Raw genomic sequence first — 22546 nt, 5'->3', positions numbered from 1 at the left:
CATCTCCACTTATTCCTAGCCTTGACATATTTAGTCTTTTTAACATTAATTTTCAAACCTATTCTTACATATTGAACTCGCAAAACCTCTAAAAGTTTATTCAGTTTACTAACAATTTCACCTAGGATGCTTAAATCATCATCATAATCTAAGTCCAGGAAAGTTTGACTTCCCCATTTGATTTGGTGTTCTCCCATTGCCTTTTCTGTGCTGCTTAAGACAAAGTCCATCAAAAAAGATCCATATAAGTGGGGATAGAACATAACCCTGCTTAACTCCTGATTTAATTCAAAACTAGCTACTAAACTCATTTCCTACCTTATCCACAACAATATTATTTTCGTATGTAGCACTAATCACTTTAATGTTTTTTCTGGTATATCATACAAGGAGAAAGCCTTCTCGTTCATTTACATCGGCAAGCCCTTCTTTGGATTTCAACCCTCCGCTTCCATTAGGTCATCTTAGGGTTCGTCACGTCGTTTTCTTAATATGACACGATTTCTTCCTACAAGGTTCATTCAATAGCAACAAACTTGACAATCTGCAATACTTTTCCAATCCTTATCGATCATTCTTTGCTATGGCAAGCTTTTTTGTCTTTTGGTTTTCTTCTCCTCTATTGTAAAGTAAAAGGAGCACACTTCAGACAGTTGTCCAAACATTATTATCCTATCGGTTTAAAATAAGATTCAACAAAATTTAAGGTTTTGTATCATGTGTGCTCATGTTTGGTTGATGTTCATGATTACAATAAGAACAATTGCCCTGATTGTATTTGACCATAAAAAATTCAAGATTTTAAGGAAATTCTTAGACTTCCGTTTAAAAGAATTATTCTATTTCTCTAATTTATCTAGGCGATTTTTTTGGGTATGTTTCATCACGAGGGTGATATTGCTTGAAAAATTCATACATTGTATTGTATAATTAAGATTAAAATATTATCAATTCGGAATATGCTGTTTCACTATGCAAAAGCCCAAAAAGTAAGGTTGTAAAAAGGTTGTATATTTGTTTGCTTTACCCTTAATAATCTATTTTGCGAATGACCGCAAACTGTAGTGAATGGTCTTTTGAGAGGATTGGAGAATTCTTTCCCCCCCTCCCTCCCAGAAAATCTCTAAGTGGCCTCGCCTCCTCCCAGTAAAATTGTTCCTGAAATTTTTAAAACTATCGCTTAGCTGTTTGACAAAATAGGGTAGATTAACCAAACTATTACATCAGAAATTCTCATTTACGAGGAGGAAAAACCCCCTGCCCGATTTTTTTTTTTTTTTGTGAAGCTACGCTGAATACTGGTTATGCTTATAAAGTAACAAATCTTTTTTTTTATGGTCCAGGTGAATCAAGCAATGAGTGTCAAGGCAGAAACGGAGTGGTACCGTCGCTGGATGGGAAAACTGAATGGAGAAGGCCTAGGCTATACATATGGAGCCATGTATTGGCAATTGCAAGATATTTGGCCTGGCCATTCATGGGCCTCCATTGGTACTATTTTTTTTTATATTCTAATATTTGAAAACTCTCCTCCAACATATTTAAATCCAGGGATGGAAGAAATTCTAAGAACTCAGAGATATCAATGGTAGACTCAAATTTTTCCATCTGGGAGTCGACTCTAGTCACCACTTATGACTAATGTGTTGAAATATATTAGGACTTTTTCTATAAAGTATATAAATATTAGCGTAGACAGGGGGCTCTGTAGGGTCCCAACTCTATCTCCCTTTATAAGATTTAAGTTTTATCGGAAGTATTTTTTGTTGAGTGTTGCTCCTTCTCACAGGAAAACCTTCTCTCTTGACTATTCTTCCCTCCCTGGTAAGACCCCCCCCTTACTCCTGGCTTAACTCATAAAAATATAATCTGCATCTTTGTATGGGACACTGAATATTGACTATTCTGAAATGTAAGACAAAAGCTTCCAATACGTTTACCCAACTTAAAGATAATATCAATAATTTTACGCTTTGTTAGTCTTGCTGGTAGTGGCATTGGAAATTTCAAAGGAAAGGTATTTTTCAAAATCTAGGGGGACAAATTTGTCATAATTTTTCCATTTTCTTAATAAAAACACAAAAAAGGAATTTTTTACTGAAAATCCCCCCCCCCCTAAAAAAATTATTGAGGGGAAGGGTAATCTGGGGAGATCGTACCCGCCTACTGCTTCCTCCAAATAGACGCCTCTGCTAACTGGATATAAACTGGCCATAGATAAGCTGAACGAAGCAGATCCTTGGGTGATTTTTCACATATTGTTCATATGCGTTGAAAAAAAATGTTTGTCCAAACATTATTATCCTATCGGTTTAAAATTGGATTCAACAAAATTTAAGGTTTGTATCATGTGTGCTCATGTTTGGTTGATGTTTATGATAACAATAAGAACAATTGCCCTGTTTGTATTTGACCAAAAAAATTCAAGATTTTAACGAAATACTTAAACTTCCGTTAAAAGAATTAATCGATTTCTCTAATTTATCTAGGTGGTTTTTTAGGCGAAGAGTAGTGAAAAATAGTCACAACCTGAAAGGTTTACAAGATTTGAAGACCTAAAACCAAGAAAGCTGCGAGGACAAAATTTACGATTTGATTTTCTTTTTGAGCGAGAATTACCTCTGATCGGCAACAGTAAACCACTTATTAACTGTTTTTGGCTTGTGAATGGGGATACCTGAGGCTAGAAGGTGGTCGGAATAAAGAACACCGTGTGCAACTTTTACATTTTCATCTTCAAATGGCGAGACTACATGATCCAGGTTTAAAGTCATGCAACTAAGATGAGTTTACGAGGAATATTGATTTTTATTAAAACTATATGTTAGTCAACTCCGAAACAGCTAAGACCCCGGATACGAATTATCAGATAGGTCAGAATTAAAGTTACCAACACAGTAGAAATGTTAAATAGTTGCGAAAATTTGTTTCAGAAATGGCACACATGTGAGCGCGCGGAAAGGGATTTTCCTTTTGCGTCACAGCAATAGCTTCAGTTGCTACCTCAGTATAAATATTGAAGAAGGCGGATTAATGAAGGAATGTGTGCGACTGATGTGTCCCAAAAATCTTTTACGGAGATTATAGGAATTTTTGCTACGGTTTGTATGTTTATACTGTGGTTACCAATTAAAGGAGTTCGAGTTTTGCTGATTAACTTTCTGATTTTTATTACAACTAGATGTTAATCAGCTCTGAAACAGCTAAGACCCAGGATACAAATTATCAGATAGGTCAGAATTAAAGTTACCAACACAGTATAAGTATCAAACAGTAGCGAAAATTTGTTTCAGAAATGGGATACACCAGAGTGCGAAAGGGATTTTCCCTTTGCGTCACAATAATAGCTTCAGTAGCTATCACAGTATAAATATTAAAGAAGGCGGAGTCATGAAGGAAGGTGTGAGACTGATGTTTCGTAAAAATCTTTAACGGAAAGTAAAGCTATTTTTGCTACTGTTTGTATATTTATACTGTGGTTACCAATGATATTAGTTCCTGTTTTGCTGTGTAGCTTTCTGATATATGCAACCAGTTATTTGCAAGTTCTGATTAAGCTGGTATCTAAACCATTTGTTCGGTCATTTTTTTACAGATTGGCGTTAAAAATATCACGTTGGCTGCTGAAAAGAAAATAGTAACACTCTGAAATTAGATCACAATAGGGACGAGATGCAACAGCTAACCTACTTGAAGGTCAATTTTTAAAAAGAGCAGATAATAATAAGGGGGAAGGAGTATATAAAAATTTTAAGGGGATAAATCTTATCCCTCTCCTCCTATATTTAATTTGAAAACCGTAGATTTGACCGTTAATTTGAGAGACAAAATTTGGATCATAAAGCGAAGAAGAAGAAGAAGAAGAACTGTTTATTTGATTAAATCAACATAACAAAAAACATATACCCCCAACAGAGAGCAAAGCTTGTAAAATTGGGTATTAATAAAAAAAAAAAAAAAAAAAAAAAAAAAAAAAAAAAAAAAAAATTTCCTCATCATAACAAAAGAGAGAAAGAGAAAAAAAAAACCTGGTTAAAGAAAAAAACAAAAAACATAACAAACATAAAGAAAACAAACGCTGGACAAGTTGGGCATGGAAGGCTATCCCAACATGGGTAACAAATATAAACAAAAAAAAATAATAATAATAAAAAAAAATTTCTATTCCACCATCACAGGTCAATAGATAATTTTAATATTTTCTTCCTTAGAACTGATATTTGCCGAAATGACTCAATTTGAATTCTATCTTTCAGCCTATATTTATTTGAAATAAATGGTATTTGGTATCTAATTGAAAATCTAGATCTTTCACAATTAACAAAGGGAATTCGATATGTTCCAGAACACCTAAGAGCCGAAGGAGTGGGCAGAATCAACAGAGATTTTTTATAAAAATAACTACTAGGATCATGTACTTTAAAATATCATATTGATATATTAAGTTCTCTTATATGTTTCAGATCTAATAAATTCAAGAAAAGAAATAATGTTTCAGTTTTCGATGCATCTCTAAGTTTTGATGGACGATGTAAAAAATTTCCAAGTATTCTCACTGCTTTGTTTTGAAGGATCTGTAGTGGTTTTATATGCGTCCAAAAAGTATTTAAATAAATAATTTTGCAATAATTTAAATAAGGAGCAATCAAAGAATGATAAATTATTTTTAAAATTGAAAATGGAAAAACATGTTACAAACGATACATAGACCCAATATTTTGCGAAAGTTTCACCCTTAAATGATCAATATGAGTTTGAAATGACAAAAGGGGATCAATAAAAACTCCTAAATAACGATACGATTGAACTCTACGTATTTTATGCTCACCAACTTGAAGCTCCTGACATGACATTTTCTTAGTAGCACGTTTTGAATGACCAAAAACCATAAATTCAGTCTTCTTAAAATTCGGTACTAAATAATTAGAAACAAACCATCGATTAACTGAACTAACAGTGTTAAACAAATTTTGAATCAATGTAGATGAATCCTTCGCTTTAACAGAAACAACTATGTCATCTGCAAATAAAATTGCAAGACCATTATTTCCCTGCAAACATCGTGGAAGATCATTAATATACATCAAAAATAAAAGCGGACCTAATACCGATCCTTGTGGGACACCAATATCTTCAAGATCATTTAAACTAGATAAATGACCATCAACATCTACCACCATTTTACGTCCATAAAGGTATGATCTTATTATTTCTAGTCCTTTCCCTCTTATACCGGAATTTTCCATTTTATCAAAAAGAATTTCATGGTTTAAAGTGTCAAATGTTTTTTTAACATCATAAAAAACAGTAGATACATGATAATTACTATCTAAGCAGTCATTTATTTCTAATACAAGAGCTGCAAGTGCTTGTTCCGTCGAATGGCCTGCCCTAAATCCAAACTGATATTTGGTAAACAAAATTATTTTATCTAGATAATTAGTAATCCTTCCTTTTAAAATTTTTTCCAATACTTTAGACAATGGTGATAAAATTGCAATAAGACGATAATTATTTGTATCAGATTTATCTCCTTTTTTATGCAATGGTATTACATGTGCAATTTTCCATCTTTTAGGAAATGTACCTGAGAAAATACATAAATTTAAAATATGAAGCAATGGTTCAAAAATTACACCTGCAATATTTTTTAGCAAATTAGTAGAAAGTTCATCATATCCCAATGAATTACCATTTTTTAAATTCTTAATGACCTTTTGAAATTCTGCAAAAGTAACCGGGGCCATAAATATGCTCGTATCTTCAGTGGGCTGTAGATATTTTTTATGCGACCTTGGGGAAGAAAGGTCAACTTCTCCTGAAAAAACAGATGATCCAATACTAGCAAAATATTCACTAAACTTCTTAGCAACAGCTTGTGGTCCTCTAAATTCTTTACCATTAATATAAAATAACACTTCAGGGTGTAACAACTTTTTATTTCTTCCAATTTTATCTTTAATCAAACTCCAAGTTTTTCTAGGGGAATCTGAATTTCGAAAAGATTTTTCATAATAAAGTCTTTCACCTACTCTAAGGATCCGTACCAGCATATTCTTATAATTTTTAAAACGCGTGATATTTATGTCCGTGGGATATTTTATTCTAATTTTATATAAACGATTTTTCTCATTAATAGATCTCAAAAGTGATTCATTTATCCAAGGTTTTTTTGGAGTAAGTTTCTTTCCTCTCGGGCTCTTATATGGGCAAAAAAGATCAAGCTTTTCATTCATAATATAATAAAATTTATCTAATGATTGGTTCGGATCCTTCTCATCAATTACAGGACTCCAATCAACATCACCAAGCCCTTCTGTTAACCTTAACACTTTTTTATGTGAAAAATCTCTACACTTGGTTTGATTTTTTTTATTATGCAGAAAATTTATAAGAAAATCAGACATAATTATACAGTGGTGAGATGAATCATCAGGAATAACAAATGTATTAACAGCACTATAAGGTGAAAAAATATTATCGATGAGTGAAAATGATGTATCAGCTATTCTAGAGGGCACAAAACATACGTGGTTTAGTCCATAAGATAGTGGGCCCTCCAAAAACTACAAAATATTTCTGTATATTCTATTCTGATCTGCAGATAGGAGTTTCATTAAATCAATATTAAAATCACCTATAACTAAATAAGGAGTATTGAGACTAGCTAATTTATCCAACATACTTTCAAAATGATTTTTAAATTATATCTGGCTCGATGACGGAGCACGGTAAATAACTGCAATTAAAAACTTCCGATTATTTGGAAAAGAGCATTCAACTACACAAGAGTCAAAAATCATTTCAATATTCAGTAGCAAAAAATCAAGCCTTATACGTGCTGGTATGCAATTTTTAATCAAAACACCTAGACCCCATTGTTTTTGTCTATTCCGGCCGATGTGAAAAAATTGGTAATCTTTTACATGTATATTTTCAATTGAAAAATCATCTAAAAAAGTTTCACATAAGCCTAATATATCTGTATCTGAATCCGACAAAAAAGTTTCAATCACATCCTGCGCAGTCCTCCAACCCCGGCAATTCCAAAACGACATCCTACTTGTATTTACATTTTTTCTTACCAGCTCATTCATAAATATATATTGATTTTTTGGGATATCAAAATTACTAGAAGTATCATCATCATCACCAGCCACAATAATTTGAAAAATTGACTGAAATGAAAGAGAATTCCGCTCAAATTATTTTAACCTTGATGATGGAATTTCACGATTATCTCTATCTATTATCAAATATTAATCTCACGTTAAGAGAAACCACACCATGCCACAAAAGACCAGCAAAACAAAAAAAAGAAACATAAATATCTTCATAAAAACCAAAAAACACTACTACTGTTTCCAGGCCTAGTATCACTGAAAGCCAAGACCAATCCATAAGAACTCCAATCACAACCCGGTACGCTCCGCACCGCGCTATACATTATACACCATTAATACTTTTTCTCATTTTGTTTTTTTTACTTTATTCCATCCACAACATCTTTTTAAAAAAAAGAAGATAAAAAAAACACGAGACAACATTACTTCATACCAATATGCTATCACAAAAAAAAAAACAAAGAAGTAAAAAACACAACAAAATAATAACTCAAAACCATATTAAACTAAAATAATTAATATAAATATGACAACCCGCCTAGCATTGCATAGGCCCACCTCGAGGATTTATCGGCACTGACAATTCAGGAATCACGTCATTCACGGAGAAAGAAACACGCAGGCCATTTAGCCGATCAAAACAAAGGAGAGGTGGAACCGATTTTGTTACCCATGCTTGAATACCACAATCAGCAAACTTTGATATTTTTTCAATTAGCCGTTTTCTAATATCTCTTACTGCCGTCTGAGAATCATCGCTAAGATAAATATCTTTACGACCGCAAACAGTCTTTCCTTTAAGTTTTTTAATGTGTTTCAGACTCGTTTTTTTTTCTTCTTTATAACGAAACTTAACTTTAAAAAATCTACGCTGTTTTTTTACTTATTTAAAAGCAAAATATGGGGTCTCGTTTACACCTAGTCCTTCTTCACAAACATTTTTGAAAATCGCTTTAGCTTCCTCTTTATCATCGCAAGGTACATTCCAAACCACTATATTTTTCTCATTCATTCTATACTCGCAATGCATTAACCGATTTTTCAACTGATTATTTTCTTCACGGAGAAACACTGACTCAGCTGTAACAACACTAATCTGTGATTTTACATTTATTATTTCATTCTCAGTAGCCGCCACATGGGTCTGGATTGTCGAAAATTGCTGCGATTGGCCAGATAGCGCTTCCTCAAGCGATTTGACCCGGGTTTCCAGAGATTTGAACTGGTCCGTGATACCGTCAAGCTTTTTTCCATTGTCTTTCACTATAGTTAGAATTTCAGAAAAGCTCCGAGCCAGCGTCGAAATTGACAAAGTTTCTCCATCCTTAGGTGAAGATGACGAATAATCATTTTGATCCTCTTCGAATGAGACTTCTTTACGGTTTCTTTTATTTCGCCCCATGAATAAGCAGTAATTAAAAAATGGACGAATAGTCTTACCTCAGCCGGCAACGATTGCTTATCCACGATGTTGCTAGTGTGCAGTGCTTTTAAGCCGTTTGGTGCGGCAAACCACTTTTCCAACGTCGGTAATCAAAGGCTCTGTTTATAATGACTAAAATCCAATCCTCTTTTACTCCATGGAATTCTTCAGTTCAAAGCAATAATCACACACCAAAAAATTTTCTTTCATCAATTCAAAACATTAATCTCACAAACTATTTCACTCTTCAGCCAAAACTACCGCAGGCACGGAGCGCCTAAGGTGTTACTCGTTCGGGGAATGAATCATGACTGTTATCATGGCGAACGTTACGATCTTTATGAGCGTTGGGTCAGGTTTAAATCCCGCTTATGTATCATATAGGAATGAAGATTCATTAAGCTAAGTAAGCTAGTAGCTTAACTCCTAACGTTAAGTAGGCTAGTGAAATTTTCCTATTCTTCCTTAGCCTACGTAATAATGACTTGATTTCATATGTTCTAGATACTTCCAATCTATTTTTTTTCATAGTTGAATTTGACTAGAAAGTAAGTGGGGGCTCCGCGAATGGGTCATAATATGGGGATTTTCCATTCTTTTACAATTGCAATGAGAATATGTTAAAAACTGGTAAAATCTTTCAATAGCAGTTTTGCTTTCAATAGGAAGTTTATTCCCAACATTTGACTGAGAAATCAATTAGGCGAAGACCTCAAGTAATGCCAGAAAGTCGAGTAGAAAACTAGTTCCGGTCAGTGACAGTCATAACCTTTATTTAAATTCGCCATCTACCCCGAGAAAAAAATTTATTCGAAATTCCGCCATCTAACAGTCGAGTAATACTTTCCGGTGAATCTGCTAGTGTTCTGATGAATGATTAGCGCAGGTAAGAAGTCGGTTTTTATAATGGTGGTTCGGAACTGAATAATTTAAAAGCTTAAAGGATTAATCATTTTACTTTACTGCTTTGCGTCAAATTCTTTGATGTTTCATGTCAGTTTAAGTTTTTTTTTTTTTTTTTTTTTTTTACAACATCTATTGAGAAGACAATCGTCCCCTGAAATACACCTTGTATCAACAGGTGACCTCATCATCACGGCAGGTTAACTTGTATTATGAGCCTGTGGTATTCTTCAGAGCTGTGAGGGACCAAACGATTGACGGATTAGGTACACAGGGCTGCCACAAAGTCCCTAAAAGTCCCTAAAATCAAGTGAAGGTCCCTATTGGTCCCTTAAATTGATAAAGGTCCCTAAAGTCCTTTTTCTTGCTTTGGTTTAAAGCCCCGTATCCTTCCTGTTTGGAACCTCTTCCCCCTTCCCTATATTTTTCTTTTTTCGTTCACTCCTCGGCTCAATTATTATTGATTGAGTAAAATATTAAATATTTGATTGAGTCTGACTATTCTGGGAAATTAGCAGACGGAATACCAGATGTATTTGGGAAAATGTTCAGAGATACAGTGGTCAAAAACTTCTCCTTCGGGTGAACTAAGTGGTTGCGATTCTGGACATGGTTGCGATTCTACGAAACTTTGTAAAAGGAGAACGAACTGGGTCATTGGAGCTCCATTTGAATTCTACCTCAGACATGTTACCTTACCTGGCGGCTGCAGGACACAACCACTATACGAAATCATGCCATCTTTACCTCCAGCGAATGGACAAGCTCCAAGATACCCATCCTACGTTCTACCAGGCTTTCCAGAGTGGCATGCATGTAGTAAAACGTTCTCATAGATCCTAGGCTGGACTTTCCGCAGATCTTGTCATTGAACAGGAGCTTATGTGCTCTCTTAAAACCTCTGGTGGCCTTACCAATGGCAGCGGCATGACAGAAGCTCAGAGGTCCTTATGGGTTTTGTCGCGACCAGTCTGCTCTACATTAAACCTTCTGATGGAACGTATCTCACAAATTCTGAAAGTTACGAGCGATCAGCAGAAGGAGATGTCAGAGCCGATGCAACTGAGAGACTGCAAAGATGCACAGACGATTCTCGAGTTTCTGGAAAGGGGTTCACCATTTGAGGGAGATGTTCAGTTAAGAAGCATAGCAAATGGTCTAACTGACAATCGGTCTCCCAACATTGATTCTGCCAAAAATGTTGGCCTAAAAGTCATTGACGCCATGTCTGGACAGCTGGTCTCTGACTCTCTGTTTTGACGAAAACAACATGCAATCCAGATGACCACCAAGCAAAGTCCAAGCGGAGACTGCAAACGACCAGACTCGACTCTTCTTTTTCAGAGGTTTATCATGATCGCGAAAAGAATCAGTCTTACGGAAACTGAGTAATTTCAACACGAACTGTGTTCCTACCCAGCGTAACGGACAGCTCCTGCATGCTCCTGACTGCGAACAAATCAGAACTTGCGAAGGCCATATCCCAGGCGTGTAACCTTGAGAAGCTTTCATTTCCCCTCCCCGGAGGCACTAGATATATCCTAGACGAAGGAGCTCTGCTGCACAGGATACCATGGACAAAAAAATAAAGATGCCTGGAGATTCTAGACCATTATGCAACTTACGTGACAGGAAAGTACCCTTCTGCCACTATCGTTTTCGGCTCACTCGCAGAGGAGTCGTACAGTTTGCCGTGAGATATTCTTCACTGCAGATATGCAGCTCAAGCTGAAGAAAGAAGAGTTCTTATCTTGCAAGAAAAATAAAGCCAGGTTTATCTGCGCTTTGGCTGATCATCTCCGTGCAAAGGGTGTCTCTGTCTCCCAGGCATCAGGTGACGCAGATGTCCCGATTGTGGAAGCTGCTGTTGCCTCTTCACGGTATCACGACACTGCCGTAGTTGAGGACGATACCGATCTATTGGTTCTCTTATGCTACCACTGTGACTTGTCAAACAAGAAACTATTCTTCGCATCTGAGCCAAAGTCGAATAAAGCTCCCCGAATATGGGCATATACACCCTGAAAGAGAAGCTGGGACAAGATACTTTTCATCTGATCCTTTTTGCTCACGCCCTGTTAAGCTGTGACTCTAGTTCGCGAATCCACGGTATGGGAAAATGTCTTGCACTGAAGAGGCTGATAGAAGACAATAATTTCCGAACATCAGCTGCAATGTTCATGCAGAAGTCTGCTTCGAAGGAGGAAATCAAGACCGCTGGTGAAGGCGCCCTGCTGATCATATACGGTTCGTCGAAAGGAGGGAACTTGAACAAAATCCGCAGAGAAGTTTTTGAAAAGAAAGTGACAACGGCAAACTCTTTTGTTCACCCAGAACATCGGCCACCAACTTCTGATGCAGCTAAGTCTCATAGCTATAGAGTTTGTTTTATCAAGTTCAGGTATGGACCGGGGAGCCTGATCCGAAACTGAAAGCCGAGGAATGGGGATGGAAGAATAAAGATGACTTCTTGCATTAAGCCCCGCGTATGCTCCTAAAGATCGTGAAGTGCTCCTGTCGTGTATAGTGTAGTTCAGCGAGGTGTATCTGCTTTAAAAACGGCTTAGTTTGTACTTCAGCATGCAAAACCTGCAAGGGAACAATGTATTCCAAATCCCCAAAAATCGACAGCAACAATGATGAAGAGAACCTAGAACCCTAGTCGTTAATCCATTCCAAATGAAGAAGTTGTGAAACTAGTCGGAATCTGATTATCTGTTTTGTATTTTTTATAAGATTGATTCCATGTAATAGACTGTGAAGATTAGACACTATGGGTTGACCCTAAATAGTATACGAAGAGTGTCTCAAGTGTGATTTACGACACTGACCACTGAAAACCAGTTCGGTTTGTAATAAACTTTCCCTAATTATTTTCTAAAAAAATGTAGATTATTCATTAATGTTACGATTTTTTTTTCTGGTTCAGTGAACAACCTATTTGATTCTATTTTCGGTCTCAGCTCGTGTTTCTACGTCAGAACCACACTTTTATTCAAGAAAATCGGGCTACAACAAAAATTGTAGTTTTTAGGCGAAAAAAGTTGAAAAAATACAGTTACTTTTTGTATGGTGCTTCTTACGCTAAATCCGACTTCGTTTTCGGTCTCGCCATGTTATTTTGGGTTAGAATCATACTTCAGTTCAAGAAAAACCGATGTCCACGAAAATTGCGATTTTTATTCGAATAACGGAAAAAATAGCATTAGCCTAAAAGCCAAAAACGGTTATTTTGCGTTGACTCAGAATATGCGAAAATGGATATGTTGTTCAGTTTTTTTTTCTCTACAAGATGGTGTAAAAATCATTTCTGTTGCAATTTGTTTCGGGTCGACCTCTTTTTTGAGCTCATTTTCCTGTACTACGAAAATGAAAGTATTTTGGTTATCATTAAAGTACTTTTTCATGAGAGTTGTTCAGCGGGAGAGGAGTTCTTTCTTTAAAAAAAAACGTTAATTCGAAAGGTTTTTTTTACGACTCTAACGAAATAATCAAATATCTTTTTAAGCTATTTTGTTTTAAATATGTATTTTTGTTTTTTTTTTTATCCCAATTAAAATCCTCAAGCAGTACTAATCTGAAGAATTACGTGTAATACTTTATATTTCCAAGTGTAACTAGGCAACTATTTGGTTAGTCTCTCTAAATGTGGACAAGAAACCTGAACCCAATTAATTAATCTTTTCAAGAGACTATTTAAAATCTAAGTTTTAGATGGATTTCTCAACATTTTCCACATTTTTCCCTGTAAAAATTGTATTGCTGTTGTGATGTTCTTTTTTATTTACAGGAAATGCATTTTTGTGTGTTTCATCTGAAATTTCTTAGTCTTCTATTCGTCTTTAATAGAGTTTTTTTCGCCTGATAGGAGGTGTGACTGGCCCAGGGAAACGTGAATAGTCCCAGTCCACTTCCTAAAATGTTATGAATTTTTTAAGAGTGTGGCTCAATCATACTTCTTAGGGTTAAAATTAAAGAAATTTTAAGATGCTTAGGTCTCGTTTCACGGACGAAAGTTGACAGATTAGGGAAAATTGTTCTTTTTGGCCATCCACCTGATCCTAAAATATGCAAAGGATACCCAAGGGATGGAATAAACGTCGTAAGGAAGGGTTTAAAGGAAATTGGAACTTCATGAGAGGGGTAAATAATGAAGCTTTGAATAGACTGGGCCGAAGAAGAGTGTGCGCAGTTGTGTTAATCTTAGGTTACTTAGTGCTGCGCTGAGTTATTTGTAGCAGTAGTAGACATGGCCGTCACGTATGGGGGGGTAGGGGGGACGGCCCTGTCCCCCAATAATTTTGCTTACTCGGTAAAAAAATAATTCGGTAAAATTGTGGCGCTTTGAACCACGATTTTTCCGACGCCGTTAAAATTCTTTGTTCGGTTCAATAAAGACCACGAAAATGCTAACATGTCAACTACAGAAATTTGAACTTGGTCGGTAAACGCAGCAGTTTTACCGACTCCGGCCATGGTTTTATAGATGGTGTGCCACAACTTTCCATTTGATTAAGTAAACAGCATTAAAATAGTGGCATGATATGTACCGAATTCTAAATCTCGGTTGGTAAAGGCAGCGGGTTTACCGACTCGTACAGTGATTTTACGTATTGTATTCGAAACGGACACTATGCTAATTATTGACAAAAAATAGTCAGTAAAAATGACCAGACAGTCGGTAAAATCTCTTGCTCCCCCCCCCCCCAGTATTTTGAATAGTAACAGCACTGGTAGTAGCAATGCTGGGCTAACAACTTTTCCTCTCTTGGATTTTCCTTAATACGTAATATATGACACAGAGTTGTTTTTTTCATCGTTTAAACTAATTACGAGTGTGTCACGGCTGACAAGAAAATTAAATTCCAAACGGAATCTATCAACAAAACGCTCTATTTCTAATTATTGCGAACAGTATCTGGTGGATTCATCAAATGTAATTAAAACCTGGCTGTGATTTCAGTGTTGTTAATTAATTTTAAAGAGGTTAATACTAAGCAAAGAAACTTAAGGCAGAATTAATTATTGAACCTTGGGTTACTAAAATAGGGGCAAGATAATTTCATTTTCTTGTTCATTTGTAATTAGAAATATTATTCAACATCTAAATTCCGAAGAAAAAAAAAATCCTAGAGAGCTCATAGGCCCGCTAACTGGAAACAGAACAAGTGTTCAAGTCTTTGTTGCTGTTCATAACTAATTATTCCAACTAACAATAAACAAGTTATTTAACTCACCGACTGCTCACATGAATATATATACACACACACACACACACATATATATATATATATATATATATATATATATATATATATATATATATATATATATATATATATATATATATATATATATATATATATATATATATATATATATATATATATATATATATATATATATATATATATATATATATATATATATATATATATATATATATATATATATATATATATATATATAAAGAAGGCTTTGAGGGCGTCAGTCTTACTCGGGTTTGCGGTAATTTCTATTTGTTTCAAATTTAAATTGCTTGTTCATTGCAATTCCTATTCGTTTTGTGTCTCGTCTATTCATTGACAGTGACTTCTATTTGTTTTAAGCTTAAAATATTACTTGACTTTCTTTAATGTAGCTCTTTACTTTTTTTTGGAAAAAAACTTATTTTTTGAAAAGTTTTTTTTCAATTAATCAAAATGTAAGAAAAATAGACATTTCAACGCTGGACAAAAAATATAAATGGATTTTTATTGTTTTATATTCTGCTGCATAGGTATTAGATTGTGATTTATTTTCGCTTATAAATTTGAAATATTATATGACTTTCCTTCTACTTATCTTTGGTTTAATTTAGCTCTTTATTTCTTTTTAAAAAACTTATTTTTTGGAAGTTATTTTTCAGTTAATCTAAAACTAAGAAAGATAGAACCTCGAATAGGAAATATAAAAAGATCTTGTATTCTTCTATATTCCGCTGCGTAGTTTTAATTAGATACCTGAATAGATAGGCCTATAAACTGAATGTCAACTCCCATGGAGATACTTTTTTATCGGGCTGCGGAAATCCGGTTACGAGGCGGGTATTTATTCCTCTTAACTCCTCCAAGCTTAAAGCTTGGAAAGGATGAATTTGGGCACAAGCTTCATTTTACTACTATTGCAGCTACTTTTACTACTATTGCAAGAAAAAAGGACAAAAAAGAAAAAGTTTTTAGTAATATTAAAAACTTTAAAATGTTCTGAAAACAGAATGAGATATTGACCGACTTTCTGAAGCAAGTGATTCAGTTTGTGAGTAAAACAGGTTTCTCACTTTATAGGGTACGGCGTAAATCTTATTTTTAAATAAAATTAAATATGACAACCAGGGCTGTATCCAGGATTTTTCTTTTTCTTTGGGGGGGGGAGGGTCAGAGAAGGAATATTTCAGGGGGTTACAGAAAAATCCCTAAAAAACGCATAACAAATTTGTTTATATTCATTTTTGTTGCGTTTATTAAGAGTCGGACAATTTTTTTTTTTTGGGGGGGGGGGGGTTAAATATCTTAAACCTCCCCTGGATAAGGCAGCAAACGCATTTTGAATTGCTGCACTCGAAACTAAATTTCCTCAATTTTAGAATATGATGGCAACTGGAAGCTGTTACATTACTACTCAAAAGATTTCTTTGCAAGTGTATTGCCCATTCCAATAGTTGAAGAAGGGGCTGTTAGAGTTTACATCTCGTCTGATCTTATGGAACCGGTCAATGTTGGCGTTCAATTGGTTGTTCAACGGTATGATTCGTTAGAAGATGGAGGAAGCTATAGCTTGGAATTCCTCATGGCATGTTTAGTTTTCATAATAATTACTGTCGTTTTTCTGAGTATAAAATAAGAAAACAAACAGTTTTTTCAACCGAAATTAAGGAGCAACATCATGAATCAAAACGAACAGAAATTATTCGGTTTATGAAGGAGCTGCCCTCCTCCTCGATACCTTGCTCTTCAGAGTAAAGTTTATTAGTACTTATAGAAAAACTTCTTATTCTAATTCAACGATCCTTGTGTTTCAGGAGTTGTTCTTAAAAAATTTGGACAAGCAGTCAATCTTTAGCGTATAGAGCAAGGTATTGAGAATAGGGGCAACCCTCTCGTATACAGAATAATTTCTGTTCGTTTTGAGTTTGAAAATTGTTCCTTACTTTCAGTTGAAAAAACCTGTTTTCTTTTGCAATTCTTTTGATAAATCTATTGATATTAAAATTGAGCTTTTTAGAGTTTCGGTTACTATTGAGCCGAGTTGGTCCTTATAGTTCTTTGCCACGAACTGTCTGATTGTGCTTCTTTCTATTTTAGTTTTATGGGATGTTTTAATTCATATCCAAATCCAAATCAAATTTAGAATTGCTTCGTTTATGTGCCAAATCAGGACTTAGCTTCTTTTTTGTGCAGCAAGTATGGGATACTTTGTTTTTTTTTCTCGATATACATCACAATCAATGACATTGTCATCCCCTCGATATTTTCAAAATTGTGCACCTCATTATCACCCCGCCTCCTTCCACACACACATTCTCTCTCCCTACCATCATCATTACCAATTTTTTGTTTTGTTTATAGTTTTGTAGATATTTGAAGGCATTGGCTGGATACACACTCTAATGACTAAGCCATAATATTGTTACCTTTATCAATAAAACAAAACTGCGCTTTATCACGCCACCAACATCCCCCGCATACGAGCTGGGTCATGTTCTAAATTCTGGTACTATTTTTAAGATTGGCTAATCCTTTTAAAAATTGAAGAGTGATATTATTATTATTTTTTTTTGTTTGGAAAGTTGAAAGAATGGAGCATCACTCTCCATATCTGTTTGATAAATTTGATTGAATACATAACGACGCAGTACTAGGGGAAAAGCCTGGGAACTAACAGCTCCGTACTTAAGAATATAGGCTTTTCAAACCATCCCCTCATCGTTGCTTCTCTATTGAAAATTATGGCGTTTTGATCAACGGAATCCAAATTGTAAATCTTACATTACTTTTTTTGCTTTTTGGATGAAAATTTCCAGAAAAAACTTCTTTCCTAAAAATGGGGATCGTTAAATAGAAAAAAAAATTAAAAAATCTCTAAAATGTCTCGTAACTTTCTGGAAAAAAATTAGTTTTTTCCCAGTTATTTGGCTGCCGAGTTCCTTGAGCTTGCTGTGGGGGGGGGGGGGGGGTTCAGCAGGGCTTCCACTATTCTCGAATTTTCGGGGATAATGAATTAAAATCAATATTTTGCAGTAGGTATCAAGACATTGCTAATTGTAGAAAAAGCAAAGACAGACAGTCCTAGTGATTGAGAGGCAAATCTGAGATAAACCCTTTTTAGGATTGTACAAAAATGATGTCATTTCATTTGTTAATAGATAAGTCTATCTATCATCCATCCATAGTTCATGCCATGGATGGAATGATCTATGTTTTGTAATACAAGAAACAAAAAGAAATTGTCTTAACTCTGAAAGTAAAATTAATTGGGATTAGTTGAGTCTATCAGTAAAATGACAAAAAAGAAGATCTTGGGTTTTCTATGAACAGTAAGTTACTTCGATGTGATAGTTCTAAAAATTTATGAAAACTTTTGACATTTTTTAGTCTTCAAGGGACTCCTTCGTAAAACGAATCTTTTTTATTTGAATATTACCTAATTTGTTTTAGCCGGCCTTGAGCTCCGAGCTAGCAGGTGAATGGGTTTTGTCAACCATCCTTCCTGAAAGTGGATGTGCTACTTCCAGTATTCAAGACTTCTCTTGTTTCATTCGGGTTTCACTGACGGGTGTATCAGCACCGACAAATGTTCTTCTTCTTTCAGACCCAAAAGATGCCAAATACAATAAAGCAACCATATCGGTAAGCTTTCGAAGTTTTATTCATTATTTTTATTACGTTGCTTGCATGATACCCCTTTAACCTTTTCAGTCAATAGTTTTATTTCGTTATAAAGGACATTTTTTTAAGATATGATAGTTATAGTATTTTAATGCATAATGTGAGGCTACAGTTTTATGAGGGTCCATTGGGCCCTCTGAAAGTTTATACCATATGAAGAGTTCAGTATTAATGTTGAAGTTTTCATCATTGTTTGCTATTTGTAATTAAAAAACTATCAAAGGTGTATCCAGATTTTATTTGGGTGGGGGGGGTTAAAACGTTTTAAAAAATGTATTTATATGCAATTTTTACATTCTTACGAGTCGAAACAAAATTCAAGGGAAGGGGGGTTCAAACCCTGAACCTTCCCTGGTTACGACCTTAAATACTAGCAAGAAGTCACCTTAGTCTTTCCAGTCTTGGGGACTTTTCAGACATACGCCACTTTTAGTATCTTGCAACATCCTTTTATGCTAAGGCTTTCTCCCATCTGCTTTATGGAGAAGCTAGAGGAAATTTCCCACTAGTGTGAAGATGGAAGTTTTCATAAATCGGCTATTTGTAATTACATTACTTGTCCGAGACTACTATAACCTTTTCAATCCCAATTGACACACGATACTTCTTTTGACACACGACATGTGTAGTATCTTGCGACACTATATTAGGCTGCGGCGTTTGCCCTATTATAAGGAGGACTCAGTATAAAGGTGAAAGCTTTCATAATTGTTTTCTGTAGCATGAGAGTGTTTTAGTTTTTTCAGTCATGTTTTTATTTAATTGTTAACTTTTAATTCGAAATAGGGTACTTCTGCCCTAGTATCAAACATTTTGTTCAAAAGAATCAATACAGGAGAAATATCTTATCTTAAGCTCAAGGCCGTATCCAGGGGGGGGGTTACCCGGTTTGAACCCCCTCCCTCCCCCCCCCCCGAAATTTTTGACCGAGTCGAAAATAAGTCGAAAATCAGTAAAACCTAGGTAAAAATCAGTAAAATTAGTCGAAAACTGAGTCAAAAATTAGTACCCCTCCCCCCCCCGAAAAAAAATCCTGGATCTGCCCTTGCTAGCACAGGGTGATGGGATACCACGGGTGGCTAAGTGTTGATGGGATGGTAAGTTATGTTGTAAAACACATTGTCCAATGCACCAGAAGTGGTGATTGATATGATTAATATGGTACTTATACGGTCTGATTTATTGTCAATAGCCCAACTAGTACAGTGATGTTTACTATTTCTGTTTCAGATACTAAAGTTTTTTTAAGTACCAGAGATTGTAAAAATTAAATGCAGTTGTTTGATTTGATTAACTTGAAACTTCCACAACCACATATGTCTTTAAAATTTAGTACAAATTGGGATCCAAAATTCTAAATGAGAAATACTTTCATATGGAGCTGTGCTGTTTTTGGTTGTGTAAACGCCAAATTGAAAAAAAAGACACATTGGTAAAAAACCATCAAAAATAAATTAAAAATATATGACACCAAACAGCTTCAGAAGATTTAGTTTTCCTTTGAAGGTGTGAATCAATATATTATCAGTGCTTAAACTTTTACGGACGAAACGCATTGTCAAATTTAAGTAATTAGTTTTCATTGTTTATTTTTCTGTTCAACGTGGCAATACTGACGAAAATGTGATGCTGACCTAAAAACATCTCAATTTTAAAAGAAACAAAAGAAAATCACGACTTTAATGTATAAATGGACCTAATGTTGGTCCAGAGGGGCAAACTGATTTTATTTTGCCGTCTTTGGTAATTTAACATAATATTTTAAGAAGAAATTAAAATTTATTCATATGGAAACGATTGCTAGTCTATTCCTTATGCTGATAGTAATTACTTTCAGTTTAATATTAAGCAGAGAATAGTGAAGATCAGTGCTTATACTGCCTAATAATTTTGTTTCATATAAAGTGCAGACTTTCCGACAACTCGTCAAGAGCAGACTTTTTTAAGTATAAACTCAGAACGCTTTGTTGTTTGAAGAAGCACTGGGACAACTATACACAATTTGTTGTTGATTTCTTATTGGTTACTTTATGATTATAAAGCAGTAATCAGCGATACGTAAGTTGTAAAAAAGAAGGCACAGATACAAAGTAAGGAAATTAGGGCTTGAGTTCGTTGGAGTTATTAAAGTATGCATTCAATTTCTGCCATCATTAGGGCTAGAACCTAGATCTAAGCCGCATCCTAGACTGAACATTTTGCAAAAGATAGTCTACATTGCAGAAGGTGTGACTTTTAGTATGTCTATCTAGAACATGTATATTTCGTGTCATGTTTATGTTTGCTGGTAGTATAAAAAAAAAAAAAAAAAAAAAAAAAAAAAATAGAATTTCGACTTCTTTTACTAATTGGAAAAAATAGCATTTACTTAATTTAAAACATATCCCCTCGGGGAACCAACTTATACTTAAAAAAAAATATTCTTGCGACTTTTCATACTTTTTACTTTTGATTTGCTTCTTCTTTCTTTCAGTTTAGAAGAAGCACATATCTAATATTTGTATGTATAATTTTTCCTATGCCGTAAAAAATGCATGTGTGTTAAGTTTATATCAAATGATTAGTAAGATATTTAGATTTTTCACATCTTCAAGAAAAAAAGTAAAATATTTATTTTAACTTCAAAAGCTCTTTGAAGTGTTTTAAAAACTGTGATCAATATGAAACTTGCGGTAGTCTCCACGTCAAGCCAGGTCAAACTCATACAGAGGTTAAACCAGGTGTGTAACTTGAAAAACCCAATGTAGAACTAAGCCTTCTTTTTTCACCATGTACTGTTTAAGTAATTTCTGAGACCACAGGGGCTGAGCATGACAATATGAGAAAATCATATGCATAAAGAAGAAAAGATGAGGATAGTTCCGGTTATAAATAGTTCCAGTTTCAGCCAGTTGAAAAATCTGGTGAACATCCTGGTTATAAAAGTTTACGCCTCCCTTCTCCCATTTTGAATAGATTGGGTTGGATCCTGAAATGTCGTAAGCTCTTGCTTTCCCACTTTTTAGATCTTACTTACCTACTTTTCACTGGCCTACTTACTTACTTTCTAGCTAACCACTACCTTTTAATCAAACTATTCGTGGTAATGAATCTTTAATAAGATATGAGCCAGCTCAAAGGCGACCGAAACTCTAAAAAATGAGATCTTCACGCCAAGAAATATATCAAAAGAATCAGATTGTAAGGTTGATTTCAAATCTACAAGTTTATTCAAGGCTAGTCTTACTCAACAAAAGTTATGCGCCTGAGTAAATTTGGCTGATTTTAGAAAAAAGGGGGAAAGACCTCCTAAAAGTTGTAGAACCTTAATGAAAATCACACCATCATATTCAGCGTATCAGAGAACCCTACTGTAGTGGTTTCAAGCACCTATCTACAAAAATGTGGAATTTTGCATTTTTTGCCGGAAGAAAGATCACGGATGCGTGTTTATTTATTTGTTGTTTTTTTTTCCCAGGGGTGAATGTATCGACCCAGTGGTCCTAGAATATCGTGGGAGGGCTCATTGGAACGGAAATTAAAATTTCTAGTGCCCTTTTTAAGTGACAAAAAATGGAGGTCAACTAGGCCCCCTCCCACGCTCATTTTTTCCCAAAGTCATCCGATCAAAATTTTGAGATAACCATTTCGTTCAGCATTCTTGAAAATATGATAAGTATGTCTTTCAGGATGACTTAAGCCCCCGAAGTCCCCGGGGAGAGGGCTGAAAGTTATGAGCTTTACCCAATGTTAACATATATTATTGGTTATTGGGAAGTGTTCGTGGTATTTAGCCACCAGTGTTATACCGGTAGGCCACAACGCCACTGGCATGGTAATATACGGGTGTCACCACTTATTGGAGGGGAAAGCCCCGGCCCCAAATTATAATGTGATTCCCGCGTCTACCACACCAGTTCTGCAAATATCGGGTTTGGTACTACCCGATTTACAGTATATCCTGTCCCAGGGTATGATAACGCGATCAACTGGTCAAATGGCCACATTCTAAAGCCAAATGTACCCGCTTTGGGTTACGGCTAGAAAATCTCTAACTCTCTCCTTGGAGGTAACAAATCCCCCTGTCAATATAATAATGACGGTATCTCGTAACTCCATTCCTACCCTGCCTGGGTTACGGAAGCTAGTACACAGTTTGTAGAAAATACCTTACTTGTATTCTTCCAAAC

The 22546-nt window shown here is 35.1% G+C and overlaps 1 protein-coding gene across 3 annotated transcripts in view; it reads left to right on the top strand.

The window, feature by feature from the left end:
* beta-Man (beta-mannosidase) overlaps positions 1-22546 on the top strand; it is a 168423-nt gene that overhangs the window by 140894 nt on the left and 4983 nt on the right. For all 3 annotated transcript variants that reach the window (XM_089091204.1, XM_089091207.1, XM_089091205.1), the window contains exons 13-15: positions 1344-1491; positions 16076-16281; positions 18147-18338. In XM_089091204.1, coding sequence (XP_088947330.1) covers positions 1344-1491; positions 16076-16281; positions 18147-18338 — 546 coding nt within the window. The remainder of the gene's footprint in view (positions 1-1343; positions 1492-16075; positions 16282-18146; positions 18339-22546) is intronic.

The sequence above is a fragment of the Artemia sp. Qi Xiang Cuo genome, chromosome 6 (genome assembly GCF_049724085.1).
Source record: "Artemia sp. Qi Xiang Cuo chromosome 6, ASM4972408v1, whole genome shotgun sequence".
In the NCBI taxonomy this organism is placed as follows: Eukaryota; Metazoa; Arthropoda; class Branchiopoda; order Anostraca; family Artemiidae; genus Artemia; species Artemia sp. Qi Xiang Cuo.
Note: the sequence above shows the minus strand (reverse complement) of the source record. Positions and strands in the feature narration are given on the sequence as shown.